Genomic DNA, 14544 nt, shown 5'->3' with positions numbered 1-14544 from the left:
GTACTTAAGCATGCTTGGGTTGAGTATTTGTAAGAGTGCTCCTGTTGTTCGTCCCTCCACACATTTCCACAGTGAGCATAAAAGCAGGTGAGATCCACGCTGTCCAATTCAGACCCTGTCTGCTCCTCAAAACAGGGGGGGAAGTCTAAAAAAGTCTAAACACTGGTCATAACAAAGCTTCAGCCTCCATAATTTGTCCGTCCACTAATCTAGAAGTCCATCTATGATGCAGGCCTATGTTTGCATTAGGCAACAATTAACATCCTATAAGCAGCAATTGTGATCCACTGGTTCTTGGGATGGCAGCTTTTGTGCATGGTTCAAGGGCACAATCTCCCTTTTCACCATCTTGTTTTTTTTTTGAGTACTTTCAGGAGTGTTGTACGTGATCATAAAAAGTATTTCCCTCCCATCATTTCAGTATATTTTAAGTTTATATACTACATCAAACTACAACCAATTAAGCTTTTTGACACTGAAATCACAAGAAAACAGTTTCTTTCAAAGCCCCTAATAAATATTGTTTTGCAATCATGCAGGAAATTAATCTTTACAATTCAAAAAACCATTTAACAGAGAATTAAAAAGTAAAAAAGCTGCAATAATCTTGTATCATAAATGTGAATGGCCCTAAATTAAGTTTTTTAATTCAGTTTCAAGACTTGGTTTTGTTTTTTGTTTTTTACTTTTTTTTGGAATGACTGAGAATTTTCCCCAGCAACATTAAATGTAAGGAAGTTTAGGTTTCCAGGTTTAATTTTTACTAATATTCTTTGTTAAGGCCTTATATTGAGGAGAAGTTACAGCATAGTGAATGAATCTAACTGAAAAGAAGTAAAGTAAGTAAAAAGAAAGGTCTAAAGGACGTGTGCTATTATGTTGCAAAGTGAAAACAGTCACTATTAATGTAGGTAAATATGGAGGAACTTTACTAAAACTGGATGTTTTTTAGTTGAAAACTGGTATAAATTGACCTAGAAGCTGATGATGAGGGTTTTGTCTCTAGGCATCACAGTAAGTCCAAGGATACAATCAAATCTACAAAAGATTGACTTGTCTGACAAGAAATGAAATGTTTTGTGATGATCGTCAAACAGTCCTTAAAGAAATAATCAATAAAGGCTGTGACCAAAAGATGCCTTTGCAGCTTTGAAGGATTTGGAACTTTTTTAAAGTAGAACAGGCAGATACTGCCAGGTCAGGATGCTGGTACACTCCTACCAAAGACTGGCTGGTAAAATATAATGAAAGGGTCCATCAACCAAGCTAGGTTAGGTTAAAGATCCGACGCATTTTTTTGTTTGTTTTTCCATTTAAAATGTAAAGGAAAGATGTAAGTTTTTCCTCAGTAATTTATTACTTTTTTTATTTTATTTTTAGATCCCACAAACCAGCATGAAATCCCCCTAAGCAATGTCTGACCATGAATCTTAAGACTGAAGTCATCCCTGTTGGCTGTGAATATCATCAGACACGTGAAATCTAAATGAATGGCTACAACAAGTGAGCTTTTAAACCGATCAATGTTAGCTGTTTTGTTTGGAGATAAAAAAAATAAAGTATTAATATCACAGTTTTTGTGTACTAACTCATGCATACTCCAGTAGGAAAGTGCTGCAAAGAGATATAGTCTGTTAGCCTAACGGGCCAACATCAAGAGGCATTTTAGAGTTATAGACTCATTTGATTTCTGCTGATCAGTGTCAAAATGCTTAATTTATGTGGTTTTAGTTGTTATAAACCCAATAAAACAAGTTGGGTACAAGAAATACTTGTCATAGACACTGTTTGGGGGTAACTGCAGGGAGGACCATCAGGCAGTCCTCTCCTCAATAGAGGGCTTGATGCAGGGGATTGAATGTGTAGCATACAGGCTCCTGCTGTGACTGTCCACACTTTGAAAGTAAGGGTGACTCAACGCAGCGAAGGCTGATATTCTCCTCGAGGGGTTGAAGGTGAGAAATTGCTACAGATGGAAGAAAAAAAAAAAAAAAAAAAAAAAGATTAGATGGAATATCACGCAACCAAAAATGTATAAGGACTTATTTGAAGGGATGTTAATACTAACCATTAACAGGGCTCGTCCTTCCCCATCCATGTCTGGCACCAGGTTTTCTATTGGTTTTGGGGGTCGGGGTGTGAAGGCACTCTGAGGTAAGGCCACTTCTTCAGGCCAGTCTTCAGGTGAAGGTACCCCAACAACACTGTTAAATGATAAAGCCCATCAGCAATGAGCATCTTATACTTTTTCAGAAACATATCCCAGGTAAAGATGATTCTAGAACTACTTTAATGCACAATCCTGTCTTACAAAAGTTATTTTTGCTTAGATTGGATACAATTTTTACTTGTACGTACTCAAAGATCTTTCCCAGCTGATCCACATCGGAGTTTCCTCGAAAAAGAGGTCTAGGATAGAAATGAGAAAAAACACAACAACAAATCAGTTTGAATATCATCTCAACAACTTTCACTGCAGACACCAGTTTTAATGTTCGTCTCCCTGCTTTAGGTGAATATACAGGCTTTTTACTTGGGGCAGTAGGAATGTGAGAGCCTGATGTGAACCTTTGAAGACCACATTTTGTCAGGACTGTGGAGCAGTGCTGGTAAGACCACTAAAGACAGGAAGGAGGGAACCAGGATGAAAAGAAGGAGGGGAGCAGTAGCAGGACTGCTGGTGGTTCCTGTGGCTTTGGGCAATCTTCCTGATACCCGTGGGCGGTCATGGCTCGGGCCTGGCACTCGCACAAATTCCAGTAGTCATCAACACAAGCCTACAAGTCGCCTCATAGGATAGAAAAAGTCTGTTTGGCTCCTATGCCCGTCAGCTTTGGCTGCCTGCTCCGTCAGTGTGAGCAGGCGAGTGGGACTGAAATTAATGTGGAGGAAAAGTTGGATTACTCTAGCAGAGAAAGAGGAACCTGAAAGAGATGTTCCTGTTCAAGTTCATCTGAGAAGAAAGGAAGAAGAGAGGCTATAATAACTTTTATACCTCATGGCTTTTTGGAAAATTAAAGATAAGAAATAAACATCAAGGTATACAGTCTTCTAAATAATAATGGTAAATCTACACCAAGCCTCAACTTAAAGCATATACAGCGCCTTGTCAAACTGTCATATAAACTGAAATTTTCCACACTATTTTATGTTACACCTACAAACTTCTATATCTTAATAAATGTTTGTGTTTAATAGGAAAAAAAAACATAAAGTAGTGCCCGATGAAAACCTGAAGGTCAACCGTCTGCAACCTCCAACAGTTTTTCCTCCATATCCAGGTTTGTCCTGTTCTTAGCTTCCCCCAATCCTCCCATCAACACAGACCAATCTTCCTCTCCACGCAAATGAAAAACATCCCCACAGCATGATGCTTCCACCACCATGTTGTACCATAAAAAATCGGTTATAGCTGATATACAAAACCTAGTTCTCTCCCAGAAGTATTTTTTTCATATCAGCCAAAAACTTTGATTTTAATCTAAACACATCCAAGCACCTTCAGCATGTTTGCTACGTCCATTTAGCTGTTTGTTTTCATTCAACAAAGGCTTTCTTTTTGCCACTTGTTGATAAACCTCTTATTAGCATCTAATCATTGCCTTATCCAGAAAAGGTCCCACCTGAGCTCTGCATCTCTGAAGCACCTCAAGTTACCTCATAACAGCCTCTTGGCTGTTCCTCTGGTAAATGCTCAACTGATAAGGTGGAGAAAAACAAAACACATATTTTCCAACTTTGAAAGGTTTCCTGAGGAGAGCTCTGGGAGATGTTCTTTGACTTTGCCTGAATCCTTTCCAGATCACCATAACTGAAGTGCCCAGTGTGTTCCAAACACTGTTGCTCTCAGACAACCTCTGAGAACTTCAAATATATACTGTTTATATCCTGAGGAAACAGGTAAAGATAATTGTATTTACTAGTTAGATTATGTGCAAATTTTATGTACGAGTATCAGACTACATATAGCAACACTTAAAGGCATTTGGTTAGATAAACATGCAGAATTTTTAGTCTGCTTTGCAATTATGTGCCTCTTTGTGCTGGTCTTGAAAGTCTTTGAGCTTTATTGGAAGAGTTCATGGTTTACGAATATTTTCACACGCTGTACTTCAAATGCTGGTCTGATGACTGTTTGAGTGACCCCCACTTGAGGAAGTCAGCAGTAACCTGCCAGCCACCTTGTACTTCCCTGTGTTTTCCACTTGCAGGAAGCCTTGCATAGCTCAACACCCACACTTTCCGACACGATCAAAGTCCGGGATATTTTTCATCCATGACTGCACAATGAAAGCAGACTCTCTGTCTATTTTAAACGTAATAACAAGACTGCCGTTAGACTGAGTTACGATTATTGGAAGATGACTTTTATTGTTTTTGTACCAATAATTTGTTTTAACTTCTGCATTTTGCAAAACAAAACACCACACATGCAAATTCTTTTGAGTAAAGCATTTATAAGTATTTCCAGATCACACCAAACCAGTTCCTGACAGTTGCAACAGAAAAAAGAAAATCACCTACAGCAAGTTATCATGCCAAAACAAGTAGGGCTGATAATTCCAAGAGGTCCATTTTTAAACCTGAAGTGCTTTGTTGGTTTGTGGTAGGGGGGGACAACTGGGAATAACTAACCTAAGATTGACCGCTGACATACGCACAGCCAGAAGCTTGATAAAACTGTACATTTTCAGTTAATCACATATACATAGTCTGTGCAATGCAACCTTGAACGTTGGCACTAGGTCTACTTGCAGTGCATAGCACATTCGCACACAGATGTATGAGTGGTACTGTCGAAGGGCTGACATGAGGTTTGGGACGGGCAGCTGAGTCACGCTTCCGTTAGTGCCAGTTCGGCACTGTCCCACATTCCACTGAGACCACCTCTGGAATGTGTGCACATGTTTGCACGTGAGTAAGTCAATCTGTCTGGTGGGAATTAAGACAGTAATGCAGTGTGGGTGTTTCAGGAAAAAAAATGCACTGTGTGCTTTGACCAAATGGGCAAACAATATCTGACCAAACTTTGTTTGTTTCATGTTGATCTGTGCACACATCTGCACACGACTTTGCTTTATCAGGGTTTATCAATTGACCCTCAAACTGTGAGAACATCAACAAGGATGTAGGGCCTCTCCCGGACCGTAAGGCATCACTTTTCGATTTGAGGAATGTCAACAAGCAGGCATGCTCTCTCTTATTCCATTGAACTGTGAGTCAGAAACCATCCTTGCCATGCAGATGCAGACTTGTGTAATATTTGCTTAAATTCCTCTGCACTGTATTCTCATAACGGTGCAAATATACCGTTGTTTTCTTTTTCTCTCCCAAAAATGCATTTTTAAGAAGAAGAGGAGAGCAGTAATGAGGACGGTTCCAATTTATTAAGTCCTAGGCATATTTTATGGACTCCTCTGAGGTGTAACATGAAATAACAGGCAACATGAATGCGCTCATTGCCTACTGAAGCTCTGATGAAAGATTGCAACTCATGCAAACTTTCAAAAGAGCAGTTTTAACAATTACACTTTAAAACACAGTTTAGATGCAAGCTAACGCACATTCCTTCCTCCATTCTCCTTTGCTGCACTTTCCTCTAAATCATCCTTTTGCTTTCTTTCACCACCTCTCGAGGGTGCCCTTTAATCTCAGACAGGTGTCCTTTAAAAGAGCCATCTTTATCACCTAAAGAGAAAGCCATTTGTGTGTAAGGCAATCAAAGGACTCACCTTTCACCTTGAAGAAAACCTGGTCAGGTGCCAACATATAAAGACGCCCACATTTACAAACAGACAGCAAAGCTTTTAACAGCTTTCTCTGTCAAACTCAAGAGACAAAAAAAGAAACCCTATCCTTACTGAAACACAGAGTTTACTGACTGCTGTCATGAAGGAATTTCTAACAGATTAAAAAAAACGTTTTTGTTTTTTTGTTTCCAAAAGAAATCCATATAGAAAAGAACAATTTGAACAAACAATTCGAGTTTTTAGGAGCCTTTTTATGCACATCTGTGCCTTTTCATGCCTCTGAGCTCTTCATTAACATCACAGCAGTTAATACCTTTGATCTGAACCTTTCTCAGAGTATAAACGAGTGTTAATCCATGATAAAACATAGTTTAAGTCTGGATTATTTGAAACATCTGCTAAAACATCATTTAGTATAAGATAATAAATAATCACTGACCATTTATTACAACATTAAAAACATCACAGGCAGAATATAAAGGATTTTGAACATGACATTTTAATATGGAGTAAATGGTGAACTCGCTGATTTTATCTCCTAAGTCAAGTCATGATGGATTTACTGCATGGAAAGATCTAGAGGTAAAGTAAAAGGCAATCCTGTTTATTATGCTTTGGGATTTTTGGGGACTACAGGATCTTTTAGCTGGGGACCTTTAAAGCAAGCATTTGGAAGGCTACTGGGCTGGTCTGTTGGATCCATTTTGATACTGATGAAGTGATCTTATTTAAGAGACTGAACCTATTCAGCTTAAGGCTGGACGATATATAGAAAAAAAAAGCATTTCGATAAAATAAAACATATATGTTAAGTGCCACCCTGCACATTTTATGCTATTGCTTAGTGACCTATTTTTAAATACAGAACACACAAACACTGAATTCACACATAACTCTTTATTCAACAAGCTTTTTTTTTTACCAAAATTGCCAGTTTTTTGAAAAGAAAAAAGAACATGCGCTCTCTAAACTCTTTGAAGGGAGCGGGAATTAGTGACAGAGTGTTCCTGGGTCTGCGTTTGTGATTGGTTGAGAGGATGTAATGACTGTAATATTAACAAACATGACTAACATGCACTAGGTAGGAAAACAGGTATTCTATTGAACTTTTTATTTACCTTTTTTTCTATTATAGATATATGTCTATTGATCGATACATACTGTCATTGAATTATTGTCCAGTCCTAATTCAGTATTTTAAAAATCCAATATATAGCAAGTATGCAATTAAATTAAGATAGTAAACAATATCTGCAGACACTATGGGCAACTGGGTGTCAATGATCCACCGTTGTGAAGCCATCTTAAGAAAACCTCAGTTTCTTTCATTCATCCTGGTAGCAAACTCGTTGCCTAAGGTTAAAACATCTAATATTAAATAGGACTGATGTCTAAGAATGATTGCTTTCAGTCACCAGATTTCTTATGTAGTCAGGTATAAACCAGTATAAAAATAGTTGAAGAATTTATGCTTAGAATTTGTCCAACAATCACATCAACTCTAGAACTAGCAGCTTGCCAATGGTTTAAACCTCATGAGTAATTCCAGCATTTTTCTAATATAAATCACTCACATGTTTTCCAAAATTATGCATATTTGAACAAGCCAGCAAATATACTTGGAATTTGAGCAAATGAACATATTCATAGGTATCATAAGGACATTCTGAAAAAAAAAAACATTTAGAGATAAAAAAAAAAAAAAAAAGTGTTCTGGGGCATATTTTAGATTCTATGTTTCCATCTTAATTGTTGTTTCTTTGCTTACTTTCCTGGTTATAAAAGCTGATATTAAAACTAGTTGAAGAAGGGGGATGGGTGCAATTCGATCAATAATTAGTTTTACACCTCCACCCTCACAAATCATATTTTAAAATTGAGCTTGAAGTGTTGGGAGAAAAAAAGCGTGATTTGAAATGGAAAATGAAATCTTAATCAAAATCTTTTAACCCTGTGTGACCTCTTTGGCTTATGAACTCACACATGCTTGCATGATGGGGTTAAAGGACGGTTGGGGAAGGAAGCAGGGCTGCTCCTTCTGGCAATAAGCCCTGCCCCAGAACGACAGTTCTTATCTACTATTGCACACACAACTACACTTATGTTACTTTGGATTACACAGGTTCCTTTACTTAAAATAGTGCAAAACATAAATTGTTCAATGCTAATGAAATTAATGCAAACAGGCTTTTCTAACCAAATGGGGGGATTGGTATTTATTTTAATTTTTTGCAGAAAAGATAAGTTATTAGAGTGTGTCCCCCCCTCCCCAGTGTGTGAGGTTCGTTAAACCACAAACTGAAAGACCTACACCAAGACCAGAATCTTGAATTGCATGCTTCAACCACAGCAGGCAGGCTGTCTTACTGTAATGGTTTGATAAGCCAACTGAAATGTGATTGCCTATTGCTCAAAAACATCTGTCGGGTGTCATTTGAGGTGATGATGAGTGGTTTCACAAATTCCCAAATGACTCAATAACTCAAATCGTGTGAAAACTTTCTTTGGACCATATAAAAGTCGGTTCTAAAAAGACAAAGAGTGCAGAGATTTTAAAACAGGCCTCTGTTTTTTATTCTTCGTTTGACCGTATAGTCTATATGAATCTATAAATTGATTAAATGGCTTGGGATCTTCACCAAACACATTCAAATGGTTTTAAAACTTATATGAAAGAAAGAGGTGTTGATTATCAGTAAAGCTGGAAGTTGACACATATTTAACAACCCTGTAATTGACGAGCTATCGAGCAAATTCCCAAACTTCCCAGTTTTTAATAGTAATTCTCAATGGCTGTTTCTGAATGTTTACCCTAATCACTATATAGGGTGCTATATAGTGATTACATCATTTTAAATGAGTGCCCGGTTACGTCTATTGGATGAAAAAGAAGTGGACTTGAAATTTGCAACAATGCACCTTTAAGTAGTGATCATCCATGGTCACTAGACGAGCAGACAAATCCGTGGAATGCTTTGGGGAGAGAGCTCTCCTCGCAAAGCACTATTGGATTTGGTGTCGGTCCCGCTGTCGTCATAAGCTGTCGTGACCTGACAGCAAAGATGGCGCAGGCACCGTGTGGGGAGGAGGAGCCACGTGACCAACCGGGAGCGAAAAGCAGTGATCATCTGTCTAAACGGCCCGTTAGCTGAGTTCACTATAAAGTCCACTATAAAGCCCCCGCTCTATGTAGTTATTGAGGGATCTAGGGGTTAGGGTGGACATTCCAACACAACCAATGTGTATCCTTTCCAGGAAGTCTTTGTTAGGAATGCTATAACTATCACTTCAATAATTGGTGTTGTAATGTAAAAAAATAAAAATCAATAATGACTATGCCAAGTAACAGTGTAGGTAAATTACCCAGGCAAATGTTTATGATGAGAAGAAAAGGGCAAAATGATTTGAAAATGAAAGGAAGCTGATAACCACCAATGTGTGAAAGGAAACATCACATGTCAGGGTTAAACTGGGTGAACTTTGGGTTCAGAAGAGGTACTTTCTAAAAGCTTCAGTGTCTACCTCTGTCTTCTCAGACTCCAGTCTATTGAAGCAAAAAGGAGCTCACACTTAGCCTGATTCCTCTGGAGCTTTCCTCCTGTAATAGTTGTCATTTCATGTAAATAGTTTCCTTTCCACTGTTACAACATGGATACTTTCTTTTAGGGATACTTTCTGTAAAGGATTGCTTCGAAGACAGCAACAGAAAGAAATGTCCACTGTGGCCCATCTGGGAAGAGGGAATTCTGCAGCCAATGGCTCTTTGCAAATTAACTGACTGTAAAATGCTTTACCACCAATATCCTGGTATTTTCCAGGCTCCATAATGTCACACAAGTTCCCAGGACTATTAAGGAAGGAACAACTTATTTCTCCTTTGTTTCATAGCAAACCTTCCTAAAGCACCGGATTCCACTTCAAGTCCTGGAAGAGTTTAGAAAACTCTACATATTTGTGATGCAGATTGCACCTAATGATTGTTATGAAGACTTAGTGACTCCAAGATGGTTCTATTTGCTGCAATTCTCTAACAGTGAGCTTTGAGGTTGTTGTTTTTTTTTATCTCATTGCAATCGTACTCTGTGTGTGGCGATAAGAGTTTTGGTCATGATTTAGTCTTCTGCCTAAAAGAAATTGGTCATATTATTATATATCTTGGAATCATTCAGGAACAATAATGTTTGGATTCATGCAGAGCAATATCTCTTGGTCAAGGATGTTAGAAACATAGGCCAATCCTAAAAAGCAGCTCTAAATACATGGCAGTTTGGTCCTGATGCTGAAATTGTTAAAGGGATAGTTCGGGATTTCTGACATGAATCTGTATGGCATCCCCATCACCAGTGTCATGCAATCACACTGACTTACCCCTGGCAGCATCCTGTGAGCAGAGTTCTCGTCCAGCTTTGGTCAAGCCGAAAGTAGTCCGGCAGGTTTGCTAGACCCAGCGAAATAAAACGTTTCTCTTCCCAAAACATTATGTGTTCAAAAGAGCGATATTTTTGCATCCCAAAAACATTGTAGTGGAAAAAGTCACACGTCGTTATCACTTGGTCCTATTTTCTCTCTGTTCGTATCAGTGCGCGCTACAACATGACCTGACAGCTAGGGCCTACTAACCTGAAAACAGCCAGATGCATGTCTCGCTCCGCCTAGCTGAGCGAGACATGCATCTGGCTGTTGTTGAGCTCGCTGTCAGAATGACGGCGCGCACTGATACGAACAGAGAGAAAATAGGACCAAGTGATAACGACGTGTGACTTTTTCCACTACAATGTTTTTGGGATGCAAAAATATCGCTCTTTTGAACACATAATGTTTTGGGAAGAGAAACGTTTTATTTCGCTGGGTCTAGCAAACCTGCCGGACTACTTTCGGCTTGACCAAAGCTGGACGAGAACTCTGCTCACAGGATGCTGCCAGGGGTAAGTCAGTGTGATTGCATGACACTGGTGATGGGGATGCCATACAGATTCATGTCAAAAATCCCGAACTATCCCTTTAAGCAAAGCAATGGCTGGTGCCTAAACTGCTAGTCTAGACCCTTTTCTTTTTGCACTTTAATTTCCATTAAGCATCTTCTAAGTGTAAAAAAAACACAAAAATGACATAAAATGGCTACATCCCCAAAACTTTTTTTTCAAATGTGGGACTTGTTGGCTGTGTTTGGTTCGGTGCAGACCTCACCTTCTCCTGAACATTTCAGCGAAGATGCAGCCAACACTCCACAGGTCCACCGGTGTGGCGTAACTGGACTGGAGCAGCACTTCAGGAGCTCTGTACCACAGCGTCACCACCTGCACCACAAGCAGCAGAAAAACTACTGAGCCTTCATTGTGAGAGCACAAAGACATGGTCGCTGATGGACTGCCAGCAGCATTAGGTAAATGTCACCGGCGATGCGGGCTCACACACATACACACAGGCAGCGCACTTAAAAGCTTCTCCGCCTCCATCTTGGCCTAACGCAAAAACATGAAATCATATCTGGCGGCACATGCCTCCAGCTCTACTTTACAGGTCTGTTTTCTCACAGTAGCCTAAAAGTTATATTGAATATTTTGCACTCCTTTACAAACAGGCAAAAATCCCATGTAGACAGTATGCATGTGGGTTTCTGCTATAATAAGCCTACCAGAAAGCATGTATGATACCTAAAAAAAAATTCTTCCGGTCTCTTACCATTTGTCCTGCCCCCCACCTGAGGTCTAACGGCAGCCATTTTGTGCCATTTCGTACTAAGCGTGGTTTCCAAATTTGTCCCTGAAACTCCTGGGACCTCTCAGAGTGATTGTGTGCAGCCTGCCTCTGTTAACAGCTACAGTAGGGAAAGCCTCCAGACAAAACTCAGTGACCCCTAGTAAGAGAGTGGACTGGTTCCAGGTGCTTTCCTAAACTCTGGAGTGTTTCTTTCCAGCAGTTTTTGGCTACAGTTTCCTTCTTCAAGCAGTGAAGAGTGCTTATCGGGATGTTAAAGTCTGAGGCAAATGCCTGTAAGCAAGAAAAACAAAGTGCTATGTCACCCGGATACTTTTAACTTGACTGGATATAGTTAGCACACACATATACATTCCTTAAATCTCAGATGGTAAAATGTTTAAAGCAATTTTAAAACACATTGCTTGCATGGTTTATGACTATTTTATTCAATTATAGATTGTCCCTACTCACTGTAGCCACCTTTTATTAAACCCTAATGTTGAGAGCCCATCTGTTTTATCTCAAAAAGGACTTCTGTAACCAGTTTAAGACGAGAAATCCAGTTAATATTTTGTGATCTCCTTTACTTCCAGGTTCTCTCTTGACATCTGGTACATGAAATACAACTGAATCATTAAGCTGAAGGGGGTATTGAAGTAAACCTATTGTTGTTTTATTGCTGGTGACAAGTTGGAACGTGTAAACCCACAGTAATGGAGCATGACTGTGGCTCACTGGGTTAAGTAGTCATCTTGCAATTTGACCCCAGCTTTACCTTGGAATCAAACTAAACATTACTAAGAAATTACAACTGATTAGTTGCACCTGTTAAAGGGGAGTTTTTTCTCACCACCATCACTGCATTCATGCTTGGTGTGAGGGATTGCTGCAGAGCCAATGACAAAATGCAAGCAAATATAATCTCCAAATGACTAGATGTAAGCAGCTGTTTTTTTCATAGATTGAAACGTTTAACTAATCTGACTGTATGATCTAATTGAATAATCTCTGTAAAGTACCTTGAGATGGCATATATTGGCAATTGTCACTATATAAATAAACTGAATTAATTAATTGAATTGATTTTTATGTGATAGAGATAAAAATTTAAAATGTTTTTCTGTGTTGTGTCACAATTCTGCGTGTACATATCTAAGTGTATAAACCCAAAATTTGAATTTTTTTTTCTTTCTAAAGGTTATACTTGAAAATAAATGTAGACGGACAGATACAATTTTGGATCTGAAATCAAAGGCAGCACACCCCAAACATTTGTTATGTAAATAAAAGCTTAATTTAGTGCATATTAAACCTCACCTTAAAGGTATAGTGGAGGATGTTTTGTTTCTTTTTGGGTGGGTCATCAAAATAAGTGGTCCTCTTAATTTTCATTCATTCTGGTGATATGTTTATGCAAGGTCATCCTACGTGCTCTGCTCCATTTTCACTTACCGGTGGTGAGGCTGACATAGTGGAAAAATTGCAAATCTTCTTTTGCAAAGTAAGCTTGTATGAGCGATGCAAACAGCAACTGTTAAACAGAGCGTGTATGAGGAGAAATCTGAACTGAACGTGTTTAATAGGCGCTCCCTCTCAGGAGCGGGTACAGGGTTGTGCATGTATATTTTGGAGAGGGCGTGTTCACGAAAATCCTCCACAATACCTTTAAGCTAAAGCTAAATTCTGATTCCTTTAAAAATAAACGTAAGTTGGCTTGGTCAATGCACATTTTAAATACTTCATTGAAGTCAAAAAGACAAAACTAAACCATACTGTTTTTCATACATTATAACGACATATACAGTAATTTCGAGACATGTCTGAACAATTTTATTTCAGATCTGACCTCCTGATTCAAACTTCAGATCAAACCAGTTTTTTTCCTAAGGTCCGTGAATAATAACTTACTTTTAAAAGCTTAATTCTAAATCAACAGTAAATTGTATGTCAAATTGATCATATATATCTTTTTTATAATCAAATAGCAGATTCAGCAGATTTCCTGTTTGCATGCAGATTTGCATGCAGCTAATAATGTACACATCTTGTAACAATAGTAATGAAAAGATATCTTTCTAGGAGGACTACAGCTAGTTAAGAGTTCAGCTTCTGCCTGAGGTGGTGCCAGCCCTCAACCTCGAGTAGGTTGGACCAAGATTTACAAAAGTTTTGTTGCTTCATGGGTCATTCTTGCTTTTCGAAAATGAGGCCATTGGCAGCAAAAACAGAATGCTAAAGTTAGAAGCCTAAACTAAACATGTCCAGACTCCTGCACATGCACCATCAAAGAGTAATTTATTTTGACAAAAATGACCTCCTCTGACACACAATATACCATGTAAAATATTGTAAAAAATGATTAGAGATTAAAATAAAATAAGGTCTTTAAAATAAAGAAACTAGATTACCTCCATTGATGCATCATAGCATATATCACAAACCTTTATCTGAATGTAGTTCAAGCAAACTCTTATTTACAATCCAAAAAGTTACACTTTTTAGTTTGGGTGGCTTTATGGAAGATAAAAAGACCATATTTTTAATAATCTGACCTGCCCATCCTAATGGGAGCCTGTCAATGGAAAGCTGGCTCACTGATTAACATTTCAAGATACAAAAATATTCAAGTCTTAAGTGTCTTAGCTTGGAGCTTTAATCCAACGTTAGCCTTCTCAGTAACAGGTAACCTGTTTGTAGAACTCTGTTTCTGCTGATCTAATAAATGCTTTCCAATACTGCCTTAATACCCCTTTTTTGCATTTGTATGTCCATCCATCCATTTTTCCATCACGCTTATCCCTAAGATGGGAAACACCCTGGACAGGTCGCCAGTCTACAGCAGGGCAACACAGAGACAAACAGGACAAACAACCATTCACACACACACTTAAGGAGAACTTATAGAAACCAATTAACCAAGCAGTCATGTTTTTGGTCAGTGGAAGGAAGCCAGAGTACCCGGAGAGAACCCACACATGCTCATGGAGACCATGCAAACTCCATGCAGAAAGAACTCACAGGGGTGCAGCCCCTTTCATGTGTTTTTGCAATTTCATCAGTTGTTGTCTCATTACTTTGTTGAAAAAGCAAAGAA

At 38.7% G+C, this 14544-nt stretch overlaps 1 protein-coding gene across 1 annotated transcript in view; it reads right to left on the bottom strand.

Moving 5' to 3' along the window:
• Positions 1–671: 671 nt before the first annotated feature.
• The window catches only part of cdk6 (cyclin-dependent kinase 6), a 52209-nt gene continuing 38336 nt past the window's right edge, over positions 672–14544 (bottom strand). Inside the window, exons 5-8 of the mRNA XM_038288645.1 lie at positions 10938–11047; positions 2359–2409; positions 2069–2204; positions 672–1966 (exon numbers count right to left, since the gene is read on the bottom strand). Of these exons, the coding sequence (XP_038144573.1) occupies positions 1814–1966; positions 2069–2204; positions 2359–2409; positions 10938–11047 (450 nt within the window). The 3' untranslated portion in view covers positions 672–1813. The remainder of the gene's footprint in view (positions 1967–2068; positions 2205–2358; positions 2410–10937; positions 11048–14544) is intronic.

This window comes from Cyprinodon tularosa, unplaced genomic scaffold (genome assembly GCF_016077235.1).
Source record: "Cyprinodon tularosa strain WSP-4 unplaced genomic scaffold, ASM1607723v1 ctg26, whole genome shotgun sequence".
NCBI lineage: Eukaryota > Metazoa > Chordata > Actinopteri > Cyprinodontiformes > Cyprinodontidae > Cyprinodon > Cyprinodon tularosa.
This window is presented reverse-complemented; position numbering and strand designations above follow the sequence as displayed.